Source organism: Labrus mixtus, chromosome 8 (assembly GCF_963584025.1).
Source record: "Labrus mixtus chromosome 8, fLabMix1.1, whole genome shotgun sequence".
NCBI classification, from domain to species: Eukaryota; Metazoa; Chordata; class Actinopteri; order Labriformes; family Labridae; genus Labrus; species Labrus mixtus.
This window is the reverse complement of record NC_083619.1, coordinates 24,459,231-24,483,003: the sequence shown is the minus strand read 5'-3', so window position 1 is coordinate 24,483,003 and position 23,773 is coordinate 24,459,231. Positions and strand designations below refer to the sequence as shown.

The 23,773-nt window shown below is 43.0% G+C and overlaps 1 protein-coding gene across 2 annotated transcripts; it reads right to left on the bottom strand.

Annotated features, from left to right (window-relative positions):
* Window positions 1–7,868: 7,868 nt before the first annotated feature.
* Window positions 7,869–22,059, bottom strand: nfatc4 (nuclear factor of activated T cells 4). Of its 2 annotated transcripts, none has more exons than XM_061045342.1 (13): window positions 21,310–22,059; window positions 16,496–16,704; window positions 14,378–14,893; window positions 14,110–14,285; window positions 13,570–13,732; window positions 13,191–13,291; window positions 12,544–12,645; window positions 12,069–12,256; window positions 11,470–11,610; window positions 10,507–10,562; window positions 10,265–10,391; window positions 8,964–9,686; window positions 7,869–8,141 (listed from the first exon to the last, which is right to left on the bottom strand). In XM_061045342.1, exons 1-13 carry the CDS (start codon window positions 21,509–21,511, stop codon window positions 8,071–8,073), a joined length of 2,775 nt encoding a protein of 924 aa, XP_060901325.1. In that variant the 5' UTR covers window positions 21,512–22,059; the 3' UTR covers window positions 7,869–8,070. The 2 variants fall into 2 exon arrangements, with proteins under 2 accessions (XP_060901325.1, XP_060901326.1); XM_061045343.1 differs by having other exon boundaries at window positions 16,538–16,704; window positions 21,310–22,055.
* Between the last annotated feature and the right edge of the window lie 1,714 nt (window positions 22,060–23,773).

Genomic DNA, 23,773 nt, shown 5'->3' with positions numbered 1-23,773 from the left:
TGAAGACCTGAGCTTATCATAACAATTTTGTTGTTTGAATCAGGATTTAAACATGTTTATTTCTGCTGCAAAGATGGGAATTTTTGAATGGGTGTGTATGTGAATTTGGGGGCTTCTGAAGCCAGCCCCCTGTGGACACTTGATGAACTGCAGGATTTTGCACTTCTGCATAACAAAGGCTAACTGCAAACTACCGAGCTGCCTGCCTGCTACTAATGAATGTAATAGATCTATAAAAACTGTCATTCATGTTGCCATATACATTTAAAACGTTCACAAGTGTTATAAATAAATGGATTTTACGAATAGTACAAAGGAACAAATGAACGTTTGTATCAGAATCTGCTCTATGCACACTATTTATACTTAATCTCTCACTGTCCTTTCAACTTTCCCCACTTACTCCCTTCACAGTGAGATTCCCTTTAGCTCTCTGCAGATTGAACAACAATCTACAGATTTGTGACCCAGAGCCTTGACTGTCAGGAGGATTTACTACTCGGATACTACCACTTCTGAAGGCCAGAGAGGAACACAGTAAACATTTCAGCCTCCTAGTATACAGCGACCAGGAAAGGAGGCGACAAAATGACGCCCAGTTCTGACACAATAACATGTCATGTAGTTTGTTTTGTTTAAGGAAAGGGTTGAACCCTCTGGCAGGGAAACACCGCAATATCAAGCCCAACCACACTGGTATGTAAGGAGTCATAGTCCTATACATGGATCACAAGGCAGACGCACCATGACTAAAGGATCCATGAGCGACAAAATTAACATCAAATCAACGAAAATATCTCTCTTTTTTTACATCAGTATTTTTGATCAAAATTAGTATTCAATCCTTTATCTCAGCTTTTCTCTTTATTTAGGTCTCCTCCTATCCCTATCAGTAAAAATGTTAACTGTCCATCCTTTCAATTTTGCCTTTTTAAGTGGATTTTAATAAGATTTAGGTACGTTTTCTTTTGTTTTCAAAGAATCTCTCTGTGAGCTTTACGTTCTTCTGATTCTGTTAAATCCTTCAAAAAGCAGCTAAGTTTATGTTTAGATAGGCCTATGATTAATCATGTCCACCCAGTCTACCCTAATGATCTATGTTTTACTATGCCAATTATTGTTCCTGGTCGTCTTGACATAATGTCGGCCCATGAACTACTTGTTTGTTCCTGTTTTTATGTATGTTGTAATTTGTTGATGTAAAGCACTTTGTGACCTTTGTATATAGAACGTGTGTATAGTGTGTATATAAGTGTGTATAGTGTGTATAAATAAACTACTCTATCTAAATACTTACTTTGCTGCTCTTGTATTGAGTGAAAAAAAGTCATGAGGAGTTTCTGTTGTAACTAAATTGATTCTCTCTGCCTTCCCACTCTGACCCATAAAAAGAACAAAGAGTGTAAGTCATCAGCACTACAATAGCTTGATGCAATCTCAAACGGGGAGGCCATAGAAAGAACTCTAAAACCCAGCATCTTGTTTCCACTCTTATGGATGTGTTTTGTTCCCAAACTCTGCCAAGACTCGAGTGTCTAACAACGAGCACACTTGAATGACGACACAAAACACAACTGAAAACATGCTGCTAATTAAAACAGACACAGATATGTGGAGTGGTTGGAAAGGCCTGACATTCCTTCAGTGCTGAGGCGCATGTTTCCTCGTCTTCCCACAGACACAGCTTGTAGCCCTCTGCTTGGCTTCAGCCCTGAACCTATTTTCTGTCCAAACTGTGAGTCTCAAATACAAACAGCTGTGCAAGCTCTTCTGAGCTGCAAGTGAAGTAATTTGTTGGGTTGTTCCCAAACAAACTCATTTACAGTCATTTTAACACATTTGTGTCCTCTGACTCTACATTGACCCCTGGGTGTGTTGTAATTTGGTGCTACCAGTAAAGGATCTCCTGTTTTCCACGGGTTGTAAAGGGGAACTTGACCAGATTAACACATGAAGGTCGGTTTATTTGTCAGGGGAAGAACTACTAAGGCCTGTGAGAAAACAAGTTATGGTTTCATAGGGGTCATGTGCAGGTCTATTTCTTTGAAGGCGCAGGGAAGTAGACCATATTGACATGGCGGCCGCTTTCCCCCTTACATTGTAGTTGGAGGCTCAAACACTGTTATAATATTTTATTGCCGTTTTCCAGATTGTCGTATATATGTAGGAAATCCCAAAAATGTAAAGTTATTATAAAGGCCACTTTCCCAGTAATGTTATAATCCATTAGCTAAGGCCATACAAAAGGCCCATGATCGCATTTCAGCCCCTTTCTGGCTAATACTCCCGTTGGCTAGGAAGTGGCTGAATGCTAAAACTACCTTTTAAATATGATAGCCTATAGGATTATAGCTGGCGTACACAGATTTAACTCAGTAAAAACATCATATTTGATAACTCAATAGATACTATCACAACAGCTAACATAAGCGGTTCCTTGCTAACATTACTTTGCCATGAAAAAGGTTATGTTAGCATTTTTTTTAGCCACTGCTAGCAAACAGTGAAATTGGCTAGGATGCCGCGTCATTGTAGCTTCATTGTTGGAAGCTAGCAGGTTATCAAATATGTTGTTTTTACTTTAAATATAAACTCATGGTCCCTCCAGATTTTTACTTCACATCACATTTCTCCTATTTTAAATCAAATAGGAAATAGGGGAGTATCAGATTGCCTGATAACATACAACTTAAAACATAAAGAAATAATTGTTTTTTTGTTTTTCTTTGAACTTCAAACCCTGTGAAGTCTGAAAATGTCAGATGTGTGAACATGGTGAAGTAAGAGCATTTGCACTAACTGGTTAAAGTGTGGTGGTAGAGGGGGGATATATATTTAACAGCTAAGAAAACAAAGCTCTTCTAAGCATTATATCAGCACTGGGGTAATTGCACAAATCTTAATCGTTTCAAAAAACAATCCTAACATGGAAATAGCATGACTAATATAGCACAATTAGCTCAGTGAAAAGGACTGCAGCTCAAATGTAACAGCACATTTTGACTCTGCTAGTTCTTGAATGCAAAGGTACACTACTTTTTGCTTTGTTAGCCAAGGGAAACAACATGATGAGCATTGCACAGTCCAGTTAGTGAGAAAAACTCCAGCTGACATTACTCCCACACATTGACCTATTTTTTGCCAGTTTTGGAAAAGAGGCCTTTAGACGTGACAGATCATGAGGAAAGCATCAGTCTACTTTAGTTTAACAAGTGCGATAATGCCATTACGAAGAGATTAAAAAGATTAAAAAGAAGCTGCTCTTTTTTTTAATCTAATTTGTAGCTTTAGAAATCTATGTTTAGTGGACAAAAGTCAAATGTGCCTTTTTCCTTATTAGTCCAACTTTAATCCATCGCTGTAGTTTGTAGCTCTGAGCCATTCCCGCCACTGCCCTCTAGTGGTCAGAACTGTCACCACACTTAGTAAAGCTAAGCTATATTGCTACCTGCTGTACTTTAAACTGACAATACAGACATTCAGAATGGCTTTGTTCCTTTCAGATAACTCTATATGGATACCAAAAATATAAAACTATTCCTTATAATCTGTGTCTTGTTTTAGTCCCCAAGGTTTTAAAGAATCTCTGGCTACCCATCTCCCCTCCTTTATTCAGTCAATAAATAATGTAAATTGTTTGTCCAGATGTCCTCTTACTATGCTAAATTACTCTAATGTGATTTGTGTGGTCCATTACTACTTCAGTGGTTCTGTACAGAAGAGAGAGCAAGAGAATTGAGCCTGCACTACGCTGGAAGATTTACGGCTAATGTTTTAATTTAGCTGAGGGTAACATTTCTTGGACAGGTTTTATGGTCTCAAGTGGTACGATAGAAATCGGCTTTAAAAAATAAAAAAATATAAATTGATTTTAGTTAATTTAATTTACTGAATTTGTGTTTTGCTAGCATTAGCATCAGTTTTAGCAAAGCATGAGAGCTGAGAAGAAGGTTAGCATTAGCATTCGGCTACTTCTCCAAAAGAAAAACAATTAATCTTTTCAAAGTATAAATTGTATGGCAAGAAAAGTGTGCAATTGAAACAACAGGTCCTTATATTTCGAGTAGGAATTCATATGTATACGTGACTGATAGTCTGATATGGTTAATTAAGGATTTTAAGTCAAGTTCTGGGTATTTCTTCTTTCACTGATTAAAGTCCATACAGAAGTGTATAAAGTCACATGAACAGGCAGCAGAGGCCAGCTCAGTATGGCTCCCACATACCTCAGTCATCCTATAGTTAGCTTGCCTTTTGGGACTACAGCTTTCCAGTTTTAGAGGATGGCTTTAGACATAATAGGCTTTCTGTTAACACATACTGTAGAGGGGCACTTTTGATCTTAATGGAGGCATTTCCAGCTGGGTAGGCTACTTACAGACTTTTGTTTCATGAACCTGTACATGTCAGTCAGGCGGACTGACAGAGCTGCTGTCTCATGTTTGGGATTATACTGCCCCCTGCTGACACAAGACCAGTAGAGGAGCACAATAAGTTCCCAGATGCCAATACAATAATTTACAACTCTTTTCATTTAGCAGTTTGATTCTTGTATAAAGGATTAAAAAAGTTTCAAGAAATATTCCCCCATATGGGGCTGTGTGTCATACTAAAATGAATTATTTCAGGAGGTCAGTTAAGTCAGTGTGACCTAAAATGTCTATTTATCGGATGGGAAAGTATGCTGTACAGATAATATAAGGACAAATGAAGGTTTGTGTTTCTCAGCATCACATCAGAGACAGTAAAATACAGAATCTACAAGAGAAACCGTGAGAGACGTCAAGAATGTGCGTCTTTAAACCGCAGTTAAAGATGTACATTTGGAGAGAGTGGAGAGAAATGCATATTATAAGACTTTCTAAAGCGTCTTCTCTGTATAGCTGCTTTCTATTTTCAGATATCTGATAAATTACACCAGAGGACTGTATCTAAATAATTTAAAAAAAAGGGTATATGTTTCCCAATTCTGCACAAAACACCTATCAGGACTATCAAGAATAGCAGTGGGAAAACTTTTGTACAATAAACACTGTTGACTCAGCAAAATAGACTTATTTAAAAGTTTGTTGGGTAAGAAAATCTGAATACCAAAATACACAAACATAGATCTCTATTGCTAAGTGGACTAACTGCAGTTCCACTTGTTTATTCTGGATCTCATCAAGGTCTCAAAAGATGTGTATGTGTGTGACCCTTTGAGCCATGCAGCTGCCAACTCCTGTCCATCAATAGTCTCTGTGCTTTCTGGCCATCATTTCAAACTGACATCATTTATATAGTGTGTGTAGCGTAGCTGCATTATCACCATCTGTCTGCTGGTGGGGGGTTTCACCTACTTTTTTATCCTTGATGTGTTTCAGGAATCGAGACGTACTTAAAGTTAGCAAACTGAGATGATCAAATCACAGGAAGGAGAATCTATAGCAACACACACACACACACACTTTTCATATACATTTAAATTAATTGAATGTTGCAACACAACTCTAATAGTTGATATTAACACAAGTCCTGCTTCAGACAAAGCATGTTTTATTGTGCTTCATGTGTGAACGCAAACAGCCACGTTTTTCACTTGGACTTCAGCCGGAGTTTCTCCTGCCAGTTCGCTAGTTTATTTATTTTTTTATCACAGCTAGCCAGATTGAGCTGAAGTGAGAATTCAACAGGATGTAATCAGGAGAATTCAGTTTGAGCGAGTGGGAGAGGGTGGTGATGTTTATACCCTGTGACCGGTGCACTGTGCATAGACTGTATGACCAAGACCACTACGACCTCTTTGCACTGTAATTAAACAGGTGAATTCAGTTTGTATGTCTCAGCTCTTTTGTTGATAGTGTGATTCCTTTTGAACTACAAGTAGCATCGATATAAAGGCAAATATTCTCATTGTCTGTGCTGACTTTTTACCTCACGTCTTCCCTCAGGAGTTCCCCTGTCACCCTCCAGCTGTGAGGTGCATGTGTGAACAGCAAGGTCAGGAGAATTTACAAGAGGGGGGGGAGGGGGGCGTTCACCTCTAGACACACCCCTGTAGAGGAGATGAGCAGGAACAAATCAGAAGAGGAGAAGGCCACCAAACTGGAACATTAAAATGTTTCTTGACGACTCCAAAAATAAATAGATTGACTTTGGTTTAGCACCACAAACAAAACAGCTCCTGTGCAGTCTAATCTATAAAACGATCTCGTTTAAAAAGGAACGTATCAAATAACGTCGGTCGGCGGTTTGTGCTCGGAGACGTTCCTTCCATTATGTTTGCCACATTCACCCCTCATAAACTTTCCGTGTGTAACGACCTTTCCTGAGCTGCAGCCAGAGAGAGAAAAAGCTGGACCTGGAACAGTCAGTGTCATGGAGGAGTTATGGCTGCAGATTCAAACAGAAAGTTCCTCTTTTTTAAAAACGTGTTCAAAGCTCGTCTCCAGCTTTATCTTTCCCTTACCATTAAGGCTTTTTTTGGTCTCCGGCTCCTAACATGCCCATGTTTGGCTGCACTCGACCATTTGAGACTCATAAAACCGTCAAGAAAACATAGAATGCTACTTTAGTGTCTTTTTCTTACATTAATGTATTTTTTACTGCTTTTCTGCTCGGCTATGATTACACATTTCTGCCTGTCTTTCTTGAGGCCACACTGGTTACAGTGGAAAGAAAATCAGACCTGTGAAGCATGCCAGCAGATTGAGTGAAATCTCAAACACAGTTGGCCGATGATTTAAGGATGAGGTGTCTCGTGCCCCCCCACCCCCACACCCCCAAGGTGGCACTGTTTCCTCCAGACGAACCCGCTCTGTTTACAGAGGATCTAACAAACTATTTCTCATACAAACCTTTCAAACAGCTTCGACAGACACAGCCGAGTCACATCAGCCTTTCAAGAGGCCACACTACACGTTGAGGTCTCACCCCTTTACATTTACACCAGCCTCAGACCCGACATCTACTGAGAGAAGATGGAGCGGAAATGTTGTTTTTAAACTTTATCAACGAAATGAAGCTGGCTCGTAGCTGCATTGCAAAAATCTGGAGGGAAGTCCGAAGTTTGTAAAACAGTATCCTAAATCCTGTCTCCATTACATTTATTTTCAAGAGTTAAGCAGAGAAACTTTTTTTTACAGCTAGATGGATAAGTCATCTGCTAAAATAAAGTCCCATTCAGGAAAAATGAAGAGCTCAATTTCATGAAACAGAGGAAAATAAAGTGTGTAGTTAAGTGGGATTGTGGTGAAAACATTATCTTGCATATTAAACCGTTTAAAATTTCCAGTTTTAAGACTTTTCCCCCTCAGTCCCTTTAATCTGAAGCTCTGGTGTAAGTTCAGTTATGAAGACTTTATATTTAGTCTATCTCTCATCCATCCCTCTTACGCTCACTCACATTTCCGCTGTCATTTCTGGGGCTGTGATTGGATAATCAGCTGTCTCGTAAGCGGTACTCATGCAACCAATGGCATGGCGTTCCTCCGTCATTATCAGCCTATCATCACTCTGCTCCTCTGTTAAACATGATTCTTTCTCTGCCTTAGTTCCTACTTGGGATGTTTTGTACGCCCCTCCACCTCCCCTTCACCGCCCATCTTCACAGATTCATCATCCATCCATTCTCACCAAGTCATCAGCTTCACCACCACCACCAGTGTCTGGACTCCATGTGGGGGATTTATTTGTTGTCATTCGCCAAACACATCAACCACCCCATAGAGTCCAAGCGCCAAAGTGTTTCTGCCAAGTCACATTTCCATGTTATTCATTGTAATAAATCCTTTTCTTTATTCACCTGTCTCTCCTGATTGATCTGAGTTCACCGTGTACGAGCGGTTACTTTGGGTTCTGTGGGAAAAAAAACACACCAAACCCCCGAGCACTTTCTTGTATAATTTATATTGAAAACATGTTATAAACATGAGTTTCCCTTTATAAAACAGTTACCTGTGGTCATAATTACAACAGTGTCCTGATGATCAGTCATGCATCAATGCATCTTCATAGCAAGTGCATAGTGGATTTTAAGTTATGCTGAATACCAGAGGGGGGGGGAGAGGGGGGTCATGAGCTGCTCAGAGGTCAGTTAGGCCGGTTGTCCATCTGTGAGCCTGACTGGTAGGACTGGATGTCCTCGCCGATGAACTCTGACACTGTGGAGGGAAGAGAAGAGGGGAGACAGTCACAACCGTGGTTATCACTCCATCCATTCATCCACCTCAAATACTCGACATCATGAAGTTAGTTCAGCTTACACACAGCTCAGATCAAAGGTGATCGACCTGCATGAATCAGCGTGGGATTCAGCCTCTTATTCACATTTATTGGTCGGACAGAGAAATTCAAATCATCATCAGAGTTTTAAATTTGAATGCCCTGATTCAACCTTAAAGGGACATTTCAAAGGAACTGAACAGTGGAGCTGCTAAAGTAAGAAGCCACGATGAAAGTCCAATAAATAAATACTGACTCTGGCCATAAAACATTGTTTCAATACTTAAGTTGGTTAAATGTTTTGCATTATTGATTGGCATAAATGACAGATCTTAACCCCTATGGAGTCGATGCATCCGTCTGCTGTGTGGTTCTCTAGCATATTCAGAACTCGGGCTGAGGCGGATTGACACAATGTGAAAACTTAAATAAACCTTAAAGTCAAATGAATGAATGTAAAATATCTCAGCAGTAGTTACTGATGTTTCTGGCTCACTCTCACCTGTTGAGGTACGAGCGAGGACTCGGCAGATTGTTCACATTAGGACTCTCATTTTATGGCAGTGGCATACAGTTAGGATTATTAATAATAATTCAGTAACAATAGACGAGAAACTTAAAAAATATGGAGAATTAAATCAGAAGCAATTTCCATCCAACCAGTCAGTTTATAATTCAACATTTTCCTCCCACTTTTTATCCGTACTTGACATTTTTCTGTTGTTTTATTATCAGCTAATTAAATTGATTGTGGTCCTCACCTTCCTCAAACGTGATGTGGTGCATAGATGTAGGGCTGGTGAACTCCAGAGGAAACTCCTGGATCTTGGCATCCCTCTCTCCCCCATGTCCTGTCCCCAGCACCCTTCCCTGGGGGTCCCAGCCGTCGTATTGGGAGTAGTGCGCTGGGCAGATGTCCTGATACGGGCTGAGGTTGGACGGCGGGGATGGACACACCTCCTGAGGATACGGGGAGTACTGGGGGTACGGGGAGGTCGGGAAGGGGGGCAGAGGGGAGGTGGAGATGGGACTGCCGGTTGGAAACGGGCTGAGGGAGGAGGAGTGGGAGGGAGAGGGCGAGGAGGACAGGTAAGGTGAGTCCAGCCACGGTGAGGGGGACGGGGAGGGAGGCTGCGGGCCGCGGGGGTACAAGGGAGGAAGGAGCTCGGTGAAGCCCAGCTCCAGGTTCTCGAAGCTGGGGTGACGTTCAGAGAGAGACGCCCTGGACCCGCCGGGATCCTCCAGCACAGAGTCTGGTTTCGAGCAGTAGTCGTCATGGTAACTCATGGACGGGCAGGGGGGTGAGTAGGTGGAGGGGTAGGGGGGCAGGTGGAATCCCAGGCCTCGATCATCAGCCATGGGGTCGCCTCTCATGTGGAAGCCCCGATCCATCCTGGTTTGATCCCCCACGGGACACACAGACCCCCCCTGCAGGGGAAGAGCAGAGGGCCGGGACAGCAGGGGGTCCTCCTCTTTAAACATAACTGTGAGACAAAAACAATACATCCCAATTAATAAGTGAGAATTATTTATCTTAAAATATCCTTCCCATTAATTATTTAAATATGGCTTATTATTATTATTATTATTTTTTGCCTTTTCAGTAAAGAAAGAAATGTATATTTTCTCGGAAAAAAACAAAACGACCATTTAAAGATTGGGTTGGCAGAATTAGTTTTCATTAATAAAAGGAGAGTTTGCTGAGGAACTATTCATTTAGATTTGTTGATTTGGGGGGGAGGGGAGGTGTCTTCTGTGTCCGTCAAAAGAAAGTCTCAGTGTGAATTAGTACCACAATAACTGAGGGACATTCAGAGTTATATTTACATGTATTTGTATTGAAGTAAATCATGAAGTCTTTTATACATTTGGTGTTTTTATACTAATTCGTTTTCTTTTTTTGTAGTATTTGGGACTTCAAAGAAAATCTCTCCTTCATGTGTCTCCCTCTAAGAAGACCGCTAACACCGTCGTGAAATGTAAACACACTAACTTAACAAAACCCGAGAAAGAGAAGAAATAAACTGAAGTGAGTCGGAGGAGGAGGAGAGGGGACACTCACTGGGCAGATACTTGAAGCAGTGAGTGCTGCTCCTTTTCCTCTTCCCGTTGGAGACGTAAAGACTAACGGACACAGGTCGATTGACGGACAGGTCGCTGTAGGCGGGTACCCTCACACACAACAAACCCTAGAAGGAAAGAAGAGGTGCAGATTTTGAATGCTCCTAATTGGAGGAGAATCTCTACATGCTTGACCAGAATTGACATTTTAATTTAGATTTTTTTTTTTATGTGCAAAATTACCTCGTTGCTGTTGTCTCGGTCAACATGAGCCTCCTCCTCCCACTGCAATTTACCATCTGATTGATACAAAGATAGAATTAAGTGTTGTTGTGTTTTTGCTTGCAAACACATAGACACAATCAGCTGATTGAATATGATGAGTTGTAACTGCATCAAAGGTAAAGTGTTACATTTAAACCCGGTTGGTCCTGCTTTCGAAGTAGATGCGATCAGTGCTGGAAGAAGCATTGAAATCTTTATCCTGGTAAAGTTGAAATATTACTCCTAAATGTCCCGCTTTTCAAATCTTACCAAAAGTAAAAGTACTCAGAGAGAGACAGAGGAGTGATTTTCAAAGGCCCTGCATGTTTCAAACCATAAAGATAAAGAGTTGATCCTTTCTCAAACATGATTTCTACTTGCCAGAATTTAATAAACCCTCAAATCAAAATCCTCCTCCTCTTCTCTTTTTGTTAAATTTGTATCAACAAGTCTTTTGAGCCTTTTTTAATTTATTATTTAGGACAGCTAAAGAGAGTCAGGAAATGTTGTGAGGAGAGAGAGTGAGGGATGACATGCAGCAAAGGGCCGAGGGTTGGATTCAAACCCAGGACTACAGCCTCTGTACATGAGGTGCGCAATATAACCGCTGGGCTATCAGCGCGCAAAAAAACTTACTTTAATTTGATCTAAAATCCTTTTGTAGTGTTATTAAGAATCCTGATACCTCTCCCACAGCTTAAGCCTGTTTCACAACACAGTGTTTTTAACAAAAATCATTTCACAATTTCATGATGTTATAACACTGTGGCTATTTTCAGCCTCCTCTATTTGGTTTTTCAAAAGTTCACTCAAGTGCAGATTAAACAGACAAAACATTTTTTGTCCCCCATCTCATTTCTGAAAGTTTTCAAGCGCTTACTTTAAACAGGGGACCCTATGGGGAACATAAGTGACATCAGATCATTTTGAGTGTCCTCTCACCTGTCCCTCTCTCCATGAAAAGGACTCTGGAGATTGGCAGGTAGTTGTTGCCGCTCAGCAGAAGCTCCTCCCCTCCCTCCACAGAGCAGGACGTGAGACTGACGGACTCGATGACGGGCAGCTCCTGAGCCGATCGCTGGGCTGAAACGAGGAGAGACGGACGACTTAAGTAAGACCTTTACTTTGACTCTGAGGGTTCAAGTACCTCTAGAATATATAAACAGAGTTAAAGGCTTGATAAAAGGTTGTTCAAGAAAACAACCTGCAGAGTTTTAGGCCCTTCACAAACAAAAACGTGCAACTGACAAGTTGACCAGAAAAAGCTTATCTGGTATTTGTGTGTGTTAGAAGGCGACCTTAAGGGGCTCATATTTGAATTTAATTTTTATTCTAATGCCTTAATGATGTTGTTAATGTTCTGTTTTTTATCTGGGTAAAGCATTTTGAGTTTCTCCATGTTAGATGAGGCTCTATAGATAAACATGCCTTGCTTATTTTAAAGGAAAATGTGGAAAGCAGGTCAAAATCTCACAAATATACAGTCGCTTTATGTTATGCATCATGTAAAAAGGTGAAACTGCAGCTGAGCAGCTACTCACAGCATTCGATGGGCTGGGAGGCGACCTGCAGAGCCAGGACTCGACCAGGCGGGGCCACAGGAGGCGCTAGAGGGAGGTGGGTACGAAAAACCAGCCGTACACGCGTGTTCTTACGTCCAACGTCCGTCTCTCCTTTTCTTAGCTCGATGTCCGAGTTCCTCAGCTTCAGAATCCCAGCACAGTCGATGCTACAAGACAAACATTTCTCATTATATATCAAGTCAAGTGTTGATCCACATGCTGCAACATCCTGATTCACATCGCTCTGTCAGCAGCTGCAATGCCTAAAAGCAATTTGATGTAGTCACAGTCTTAAATATTGGTGTGGTTAAACTAATATCTGTCAATCTCCTCCCTCTCGAGTGTGAACCGCAGCCTTGAAATTGAAGTAAAAGGCTGAAAAGCATTCACAAATAAGAACTTTTTTTTTTGTCAGGCTTTTGCACAAGAAGTTTCCCGTCCCTCTGTTACTCACAGCGCGGTCATGTTGTTCTCAGGGTTGAGGGGGATGTCGAGTATTTTGGTCCCCGCCTGGACGCTTTCATGACTAGCAGTGCCCACCATCTTGCCCGTCACCCTGAGGGGGAAAAAGTTTTAACCTTAATTTCTCACATTTTTGCTGAAACAAAAAACTCAGACTTTTTATTTTTATTTTTGGGGCTTTTTGTGCCTATAATGGAGAGATAGGGAAGTGGATAGAATGAGAAATCAGGGAGAGAGAGAGAGTGGGGAATGACATGCGGTAAAGGAGCCACAGGCTGGATTCAAGCCTGGGCCGCCCGCTTGGAAGACTACAGCCTCCATACACGGGGCGCGCACACTAACCACTGCGCCACCAGACTTTTATATTAAAAATCTGCTCTAAAAACAATCCTGCAACAGAATTACCTGCCTTTGTGTCTGTTTTTGTTCATTTCATTCACAGATTTAACATATCTTATATTAAGCTGATGTCCTCATCCAGATAAATAACTGGTGTGGGTCATTTCCGGGACCAGCTGGTGGTGGGTTACGCAATGGTTAAAGCCACAGCGGACAGTTGTTCTCGTCTTCCGCTGAACATCATCAACATGAACGTGAATGCCAGGAAATACGTTTTGATATAGAAATACACTTGAGTACCTGTGTATCTGATAGAAAGGATGTGGCCTGATCGATCGGTCGTCAGCTGTTCCAACGAAAACCTGAAGGGAGAGCGGCTTCCTCTCTGAGTATCCACACAGCTGCACAGACACACAGAGGGGGGGGGGGGGGGGGGGGGGGGGAATCAAACTGTGACCAGGCCACAACACAAAACTGAGACACAAAACACAACATTCACACCAAATCTTTGTCTTAGGCTTTGTTACAAATCACATTTGATACAAAGGCAGTAGGAGCGTTTAGGATGCTCTCACGTTAAACCTACAGCGATAATAAAAAGTGTCCAGTATGTGCATCATTCCTAAAGACGCCGTTTAGCAATGGCTGCTCTTTCAGCAGGTTTTTTTTTTTGCTCCACCTTGACGACAGGATGTCCTGACGGCGTAGCTTTGACGGCTCCTCTGCTCCCCTCCGTCTCGTAGTGCGCCCTGTGGTGTGGGCGGGGCTGCACATCGATGCGCAGCTCGTACTGGTCAAACTGGGACGGCAGCGGCCAGTCGAGAGGCGGCAGAGCACTGGACCTACAGGTGTGTTAAAGCAGTAACATTTACAGTTTTACATTTAGATTTATAAATGAAACATTATAGTCTATATAAGGAGGGGAAGGAGTTGACCATATTTGGACAAGAAGTATTTTTTGCAGAGTCTCTGTGGCAGTGACTGTTTAATAGCATGTAGTCACACATATCAAGCTTAATGGTCGACTTTACTCTAAAGGGACCATCATTTATTTAAGACTATTTATCTATATTATTTTTTATTTTTTGCAGCTTTTCTGTTTTTAATACTGGAGAAACTCTCTCTGGAAAGATATATACCCTTTGATGAATCATCTGCATTGAACTTTAAACAGTTTATTATTGCATCATTTCAAACATCCAGTGGTGTGTGTCCTTGCCTGAACAGAGGGCTGTGTGCGCTGGCTCGGGTCCTGCCCCAGGCTAAAGCAGGGGGCACAGAGAGGTAGTCCATGCCCACTGAAGGGGGCTCTCTTCTGGTCTGCTGTGTCTCAGTCAGCAGGCAGGGGGAGCCGTGTCCTGGAGCCTGCTCCTGATCCACCTCCCTGGGAGACAGCTGGAAGCCAAAACAAGGTTCAACACTTTTACTGTAAAGCAGATTCCTGAAAAGAGTTTGAATTAAATCTGAAATTGAGTGAACGCCTTTACCTGCTCCAACGACGTCTTCCGGGTTTTCTGCGGGATGCTGAGCTCGCAGCTGCTGGGCGGAGCTTGCGACAGACTGATGGAGTCTCCGCCCTCCAGGTTGCATCCCTGCAGGTCGTCTGAGTAACTCCCCCTCCGTGATGTACAGGGCGAGGCCAGCGGGGAGTTTCTGCGCTTTTTACCTCCAGGAGAAGTCGGCCTTGAGGACGGCGAGAGCCCGAAATTGATGGCGGCGTCGTTCAGCTCCTCCTCCTCCACCAGCAGGGAGTCACAGCTGGAGGCGGGGCTCAGCCAGCCACGGGAGGAGGGGCTGGAGGCGGGGCTCGGGCTGAGGGAGCCGGGGCATCTGTCGCGGTAACTGAAGGGGTCCAGCAGGGGGAGGTAGAGGCGATCGCGGTCCCAGCCACCACCGCCACCACCCATGTCCCAGTAACTGGAAATGTTGGATGCCGGGTCGTCTTCAGGGGAAATAGTCGTTATCTGGATACTGGGACACTCGACCACACGAGACTCCGAAACCTGGAGACAAGATGAAGAATGAGAAACCTTTTAATCACCTTGAAGCAAACAGCATTCCAAATATGTGCTCCTATCAGCTTCTCAGGTGTTCAGTAAGTATTCACAGATTTTCTCTCCTTCATAATTGTAGTCGTGGGACGTTGGGGTGCAGAGGGTTCTGCAGCTAACAACATCAAATATGTTGGCTTATCTCAGCAGCCACAGCTGTGACTGATGTCCAGTGTTATTCTGACTTAAAACTGACACTTTTTACATCTTTCTCAAACAAACTGAAGATTAAAAAAAAGGTAAAAAGTAAGTGCCTGACTTATGTTCAGACCTTTCACCCTTCAGGTCTAAATATAAACTTCCTGGATTTTTGGATCATTTGTCTACTTTTAGTGGCAGATATTTATTTCACCTGTGATTTTAATAGATCCTAAATACATTTAAAGGTCACATATTATGCACAAGTACACTTTACCATGTTTTTCTAACGCTTAATATGTGTCTCTAGTCTGTCTACAAACCCCCCAATTTTGCCTTCTCCACTTTCCAGAAAATGCGTGCTCAAACAGGCCGTTTGGAGATTTTCCCTTTATGACATCACAAAGGGCAGTAACCCCTCCCCCCAGGTGGGTGACACTCCCACAGCTAGGTGTTTGTTCTGCCCTCTGAGTCTGCCTTCTCAGTGTAAAACCATAGGGCATGGAGCGAGAAAGCCCAAGACACATCCCCTTAAAGAGGGGCGTGGTCAGACTCAGCTCATTTACATATTTAAAGCTACAGACAAAGAAACAGCCTGTTCTGAGCAGGGCTGAAATAGAGGGGTTTATAGGCATGATCAAATACAGGATCAGAGTGGATTTAGAACAAGAAACTTCACACACATGTTTCAGGGAGCTCTGAGACTTGTAGGACAATATTTCCTCACTGCTGCATTTTTTTAAGGTTTATTTTTGTACTTTTTATTATTTAGAGACAGGACAGTTGATTGGGTCAGAAATCAGGGAGAGAGAGAGTGGGGAATGAAGGGAGCCACATGTGGGATTTGAACTCGGGCTGCCCACTTAGAGGACTATAGCCTCTGTACATGGGGCGTGCACACTAACCACTAAGCTAATGGTGCCCCAGACTGCTACATTTTTTTAATGTATTGTTATCCAGTTTTACTTTAAGTTTGTCTCACTTTGCATCAACTTTACTTGCGAAATCAAATATTAGGAGCTAAATCCCACAATGAAAGAGAGATTGTCCTCTGAGGACAAATGTAACACTGAAATAGAATCACTCTCAGCTGGTCTCAAGACATGTGAAGGTAAAATGAACACTTTGTTTTAGAGGGAGGGAAAACCACCAAGAACCGTTTGAAGTCATTTACAAAGGTCTGGTGTTGTACTCATTTACAACAAACGGTTGTTCATAGTATGAAAGTGTGTTGAAAGTTTCCTAAATTTAAGGAGCAACTTACTCAAAAGATTCAAAGCTCACTTTCAAAGAAACATACATTTTAGTAACTTCAGCTGTTGAAACTTAAACACATGTCAGTGATAAAGTCAGTGGTTCAAAACGAAAACGTTTTCAATTAAGTGAAATATGAAAAAGGTGCAAAAATGGCCATACCTCCGCAGACGGATTCTGAGGTTTGTAAACAAGCTGCTTCACCTGTACAGAGCGTGCCGGCAGGCTCTCGTAGGTCCCACTGAACTCTCTGACGGGGGCCCTTCGTGGTGGCGGGGAATGCATCCCAGCCCTCTGATTGGCCGATGGCGGGGGGCTGGGGATGCTGATTGAGTGTCCTGAATGATTGCCATCTAGGTGGTTATCTGTAACTGGTAAAAAAAAACAAAAAACGGATAGGATCAATTCAGAGCATTGACATGCACATGATGGCAAAAGAAGATATCCTTTATCAATTCTTTTTTTACACTCTGTTGTTGAACATGCTACACACACATGGGCTGAAATACACACACGTGCACAAACAGGATCCTATGGACATGCACTTATTTAGAGATATCAGATTTCTCTTCCTGCTAGAGTTTATCCAACATGGAAACAATTTACAGTTTATATTGGCAGATTTTTTCATATAAAAATGTTCCCATTTCCCTTTCTTTCACACACACTGTTATATCACATGTTGTGGCTTTTGGGTCATGCAACATGCATTCATTGAATCCCAAATGGCATTAATCTTTAGAAAATTGCTGTTCTTTAACATGTGGCACGAGAAACACTCATTAGATGTCAATCAAACTTCTATAAAGCCAATTTGTGGCAAGCAGAGATTCATTTTTCATTTTCAACATCCATAAATCATCCGTAACAGTTTAGTGATCTGAAATCGTTGCCATATGGAAAAGGCACACAACTGGAACTTTTCCTCTGAAGTGAAAGTGTTCATAGCATCTGAAGAATTTTAGCCCCTTAATAGATAAAAGAAACTTCAGCGAAATGGCCAACAGGGTAACCCATGCACAGCCTAAACACGTTCTTCGGTGTGCATGGTTGCAGGAACATACCATAAATCAAAGGTCTGTGGCGCACTGAAAATAAACTTACTATATTTTTTTGGGAGCGAACAAAAAAATATAATTACGTTATTTTCAGCGTGCCACAGACTTTTGATTTATTTTTTAAGGATACTTTAGGAAAAGCAAATTCACTTTCTAAGATTATTTTTTGTCACCATATACGCATTATGTGAAGTAGACAGTTAGTTTAGCTTAGCACAGAGACTGGAAACAGGGTAAACAACAAGTGTGGCTTTTTTATAAAAATAATTTTGCTGACACATAATGGTTTCAGGAGTGGTTGTGTGCCATGTTTGCTCTTTCCTTCTATGCTAAGCTAGCGGGCTACCTTAAAGGCTGGTTATAAACACATCATGTAGGTGCTGGGAGACACACAAACAGCAGAGAGAAGAAGATATGCCTCGACACTGGCTTGAATGCCACAAAGTGTTTTTTGTTGGGGCACCGGTAGCGTAGTGGTTAGTGAACGCACCCCTTGTATGTAGGTTACAGTTCTCATAGAGGACGGCCCGGGTTCGATTCTGACTTTCGGCTCTTTCCCAAATGTCCCTCCCCACTCTCTCTCTCTCCCTGATTTCTGACTCTCTCCACTGTCCTGTCTCTACAAGGCATAAAAAGTCCACTCACTGCCATCTCTCCATTAGTGCATGACATCTCTCCATTAGTGCATGTCCATAGGATCCTGTTTGTGCATGTGTGTGTGTTGCATGTCTCAATAACAGAGTGTAAAATTGAATTTCCCCTTGCGGGATTATTAAAGTATATCTTCTTCTTCTTAAAATGTTTCCATCTCTTTAGTCAGAACTCGAGCAGTAAAGGGTGAAGTGTGAACTGCAACCAAACATTAAGTTCTCTGCTGGCTCACTTATTCAGATGAATCGGAGCCGTTTCTTGACATCTCCTGTTTTATTTCAGAAAGATTCTCAGCAAAACATTTCTGACATCACCGAACAATCATCCGAAAGATACCACAGTCAAGGCCACAGTCGTCACCACAGCATTTCACAAACGTGGAGTGGTCTGCCTGCACACGGAGCCAAACAGTAGTTACTCTGTAATGAGCGAGGGCTCCATCTCATCATTGTTGCGCTGAATGGCGGCGGGCCACACAGGCAATTTTTTTGGGCAACACACGGACACACAACGGCAACTGCCAGCAAATTAAGACTCGGGGTGAAAAACCTCTTCAAATGTTTCCTGGCAACAAAAAATATTTCCAAGTGATTAAAGCCGCAGCGCTGAGGCAACTCTTCTGCTGGAGGATTTTTCACATGAAACAATGATTTAGATGTTTGTGAGCGGACCAGCGGAGAAGTTTATGGGCCACAAAACGTACCTAACACTTATTGAACACTATAAAACCCGATTTCATGTGTGCGAGATCTAATATACTGTACTATTTTGTTCTGTGTCCTGAGCTGAACCTCTCACAGAAAAGTAACGTTTAAATCAGGGGTTTACAACCTGTGGATTGGGAACCCACATAGGGACGCTAGCTGAATACCACGATAGAAAAGATTCCTGATGCACTTAATCCTGACTCAATCTTTGCCAGTTTAAAGAGCCCATGTTATGCCCTTTTTGGGGTTCGTATATTTAATCTATGTACCTACTAAAGTATGTTCACAATAGCTAAAGTTATAAAAAGTGTCTGTTTTCACTGCTGCTCCATGCACCGGCTCGCTTCTGACTCTCGCTCTAAGGCTCTGAAGTGCCCACGTTCAGAGTCCCCACGTGTGCCAAGTCTGATCTGATTGGTCGGCCTGTCGGCTCTGCTGTAATTGGTCAGTCGCTCAGCACGGTTCTCGGAAATGTCACGCCCCTTTTACCATAAAAACATTAGCACCTTAGCACTACTGCGCTACCGCAGGCTGCGGCATATCGTGGGCGTGCTACAGAAGTTAACGGGAGTGCATCATGAGCTGCAGGGCTTGCCACAACGAGCCAATGGGCTTAGATCAGTGATCTCACACTGACAATGACGTCAGAGTGACACATTTTTATAGAGGGGGGCTAGAACCGAGCGTTACATGCAGCTAATGCTAGAGCTAACAGGAGGACGAAGGAGAAGCTGCGTTTCCGCGGACTTTGAATTTTAGCACATGCACAGGACACTTGGAAAACACACTAAAGAGCATATAAAACCAGAAAAAGCATAATATGGGACCTTTAAAACACATAACCACGATAAGCCCACAGCAACGTTTGGGTAAACTTAAAAAAAATATGTGACCAAACAATAAAATACTGTAAAAATATATTAATAAGCTAGGAAAGGTCCCACATTTTAACTGATCTTACAATTACAATGTAAGCCCCCCAAAAAAGTGTTCTGAGGTTGAAGCCTATACTCGTCACTCGTTCATTGGATTTGGGGATTTTTAAGCAGGTCAAGTTTCCAGCGATGGGTTCACTCCACCAACTTGAGTGTTTAACGTTAAGATTTCATACCAGAAAATGTCACATATTGTTTTAGCATATACTGAACAGCATGTAAGTGCGATGTTTCCAATGCAGCGGGTTTTTACCAACATTGACTGACAGTTTTTGAAAAATCCTTAGTGTAAACCTCACCTGTTTAAATTATAACAATGCAAATAAAGGGTTTGGACTAGCGGTCTTTTACGAGTCACCCTAGCTAACGTGAGTCACTGAAGTAAAACTCTTGGGTGTATTGGACGAAGAATATTGCCTGCTGCGCGGCTTATTATACTTAAATTGTGTCCAAGAAGTCTGTGTTCCTTTTATAAACAGTATCATTAATACTTAATTGCCAATGTTAGAACTAATTAGCAGGTATGTGTCTGCACTCACCGTTCCTGGCTTGTTAGCTATAGCTAATAAACCAGAAAATGAATGAGCCGTCGGATTGCGTGACTTTATTAAATCAGGGATAACTTAGTGTTTCATGACCCCTCTCTTGTCTCCTCGTCGACGCTCTTCACAAAAAAAGGGCTAGCACTGAACAACTAGGAAGGCCAAAATGCTAATGGTTTCAAACCATTAGGTGACATCACAGTGGCTACTTTCCTCCCTTTAACACAGTAACTGGTTAAAACTGTAAAATACACCAAAACAGAGACCAGGGATTTGTCCTGGGCTACTTGTTTTCATGTTGTTTCAGTAAAGAGCGGAGGACATGAATATGGCCACCAGGAGTGACAGCAAAGTTTCATGAGGGCCAACACAACACCCCCATGTAAAGGTAGGCCTTACATGCTCTGGGAATCTATCACACTGCTTGATGAATTTGTTCTCCTGTTTCTCCTGCAATTTACTTTCATACCTTGGGTGTGGCGGTAATACAACTGTGTATGCCAGTGTGGGCGGGAAACAACAGAGAGAGAGAGAGAGAGAGAGAGAGAGAGAGTGGATGTGAGGATACGAGGTGTGTGTGCAGGGAAAAATGAGGGAGATGGAGGTTGAGTGAGTGAGTGAAGGAGGGACGGAGGGAGGGAGGTGTGTGTGTGTGTGTGTGTGTGTGATGCGTGTTCAGTACACAGAGGTTGAGGTTCCTTACCAGATGGCAGCTGTTAACTCTGCTCACACGCACAGCTGATTAGAAACACATTGAGTCTGAGGGCTGCACGCACACATGCACAAACACACAGATGCACTCACGCAATCAAGAGTACACTTAGACATGCACACAGGACAAACACACAACAACAATGTGCTCACATGCTTACGGACTGAGGCACGCACACACACACACATTGCATGCAAGTTACACACTTCATATGAGCACAGGCATGCACATGAAGGCTCGCATTAAAGCACATGCAACTTCAGACACACACACACACACACATAGAGAGGTTCCCATGTGTTGAAGCGACTAGCTCTTTGTCCCTTTACTTCTTATGTTACACATTAAACCATCCAGTAAATGACTCTAACCCAAGCTGCTGCTGTTGATGCTGTTGGAGGGCTCCAGGTGCAGCAGGGCTCCCTCACCCTCCTCCCCGGGAACGGAGCGTTCCGGATCGGCTACGCGCGCCGGGGATTGCCCCTGGCTCTGCCGGAGCGGAGGGTCCTCCTCAAACACCAACTTGAACTCGAACTCGCCTTCCTCCCAGCCCGAGCCCGGCGCGGCCCCCATCTCCCCCCGGATACAGATAGAGTGATACAATCTTATCCTTTCAAGCGACTTTAATGTCCGTGAAACAGTTAAAAAAAAAAAAAGAACCGAGATATTCCCAAAACTTTCCTATGTGCGCGTCATTGCGCAAATCTTCCTCTTGATTCTGGTGTATCTTCAGCAACTTTTCCCCCCGCGATGATTCCTCCTTCTTGCTCGGATGTCTGCAACTTTTTCAACTTTCATGCCTTGCGGTCCAGATCAAATCTTCGTCCATGAGATCTGACAGATTTTTTTTCTCCCGAAACATAACTCCCAGATTTAGTCCGCCTTTCATTTGAACTCCATCACTTTTCCTGAAAACTTCCTATTCTTTCGTCTTGTCCCACTTCTTGTTGTTCCTCTTCTCCGTTCAAGATAGAGAGAGGAGGAGGAGGGAAGAAAAAAAAAGTTTATCAAATATTTTTTTGTCGTCCTTTACCCTTAATTGCCTTTGGGTGGGTTTCCCAGCTCCAGTTGGTCCGTTAGTCATCCCCCATAGGACCTTGGGCCTGTCAGTCATGAAACCCCTCTGCCCAACCTCCAGCCTCCCTCCTTCACCCCCCCCCCCCCCCTTCCTCACTCTCTCTGGAGGTTTCTCTTTCAGTCACTTCTTCACATAAACTCTCCACACCTAAACACATTTTAAACTCTGCACATCTGGCTTTTCTTTTCAGTTTTCAGCTTATCTTGCATCATCTGCATCATTTCTCGTTTTTTCTGTCCCTGAGGTGTGTCAACCACATCAACCATAGCATCAATAACTTTTTTCCCAGTTGTGAAATAGTCATGAAGCCCAACACGATATGATTATTATTCTAATCATGAGCAGGACACATGGCAAGCAGCTCTGTCTCTAAAACCTGCCATTGTAGGTTTCCTGCGAGGCCACCGGGGCTGTGATGTTAACTGTCAGCAAGTGAACATAAGAGGGCCTATTTCCTGTGGCGACAAACACGACTGCCCCCCTTTCTTGGCCGTCACTCGTCCCTCTCCTCCCCTTTTCTCCTTCTTCGTCTTTTTTTTTCTTCTTTTTTTACCCCACTCCTCCTTCCTTGTCCCTCCTTCTCTCCGATCTCCCCTCCCTCCCCTTCCTCTCCACTAAAGATCTGTTTCTCATTATCCTCTGCAGTCTGCTCTCTGTCTGAGTCAGGAGACGAAAAACTTAAATAAACACACTCTCTCTGGTTCTCTTACCCCCCCATCCCCCTTCTCTGTCTCTCTCTCCCCCCCCCCCCCCCCCCCCCTGTCCTCCCTCATCTGATTCTCACAATGATTAGGCCGATGTTGTACTGGTGTGTAACTGGGAGCTTGTTTCACTCTCGCTGTCATCCTCTCGGGGGTTGTGTGTGGGCAGGCCTCCGATCTTGGACTGATCTCAAGTTGTAGCAGTTATGCTCATGGAGAGAAAAATAATGTGCTACCAGCAGGACCAAAGCAAAAAAAAATGTGGGGGGCCCATGGGACAGATACCTTTATCAACCCACCATGTGGCACTGCCAGGCCGTACTACAAAACCAAGAGCCCCTTTTACACATGGACTACACTCCTGAAATTTGTTCTGGCAGGCCGTCAACCAACGATCTTGAGGAGCCTAAGAGAGCTCAAGAGCTCCCAGTAATATGATGTACTGTATATGCACAGAGAGAGAGAGAGAGAGAGAGAGAGAGAGAGAGAGAGAGAGAGGAGCTCAAGGTGCCAGTTCCCCCGGTAGTCTAAGCCTATAGCAGGTAAAGAAACTGCTTCATTATGTTTTCTTTCTGCCATATTGTGAATGTGCTGCTGAACTACAAAGCATTGATAAAAAAGGCATTTTTCTACAGTCTTGTCTTGTCTCCTGAAAACATAATGAAGTAGTTTCAAGGAGAGCGCACAAGTCCTCGCTATACATCATGCATCGCCCCCGCAGGATTTTAAGGATATCATCACCCCATTCCGCTTGCTCACAGTGAATTCTCCTGAATATTTCCTGCTGTGTCCTCACATAAGCTCATCCCAACTTTAGGCGGAAAATTACCTCAGGGGCCGGCGCGATCGAGTGATGTCAGAGTTTAAAATCGGCCTGTTTGCGTTAACACGTGCAGCTCACCCCAAAAATTTCAGGAGTTTTGTGCACATGTGAATAGGGCTATACGGCGTTTTCACACATGAACAAAGCTCCTGAAAAGTTCCTGAAAGTTTTGGGGAAAGTTGCATGTGTGCACACAAACAGCTGATTTTTTCGCTCCAACTTTACCCACACAC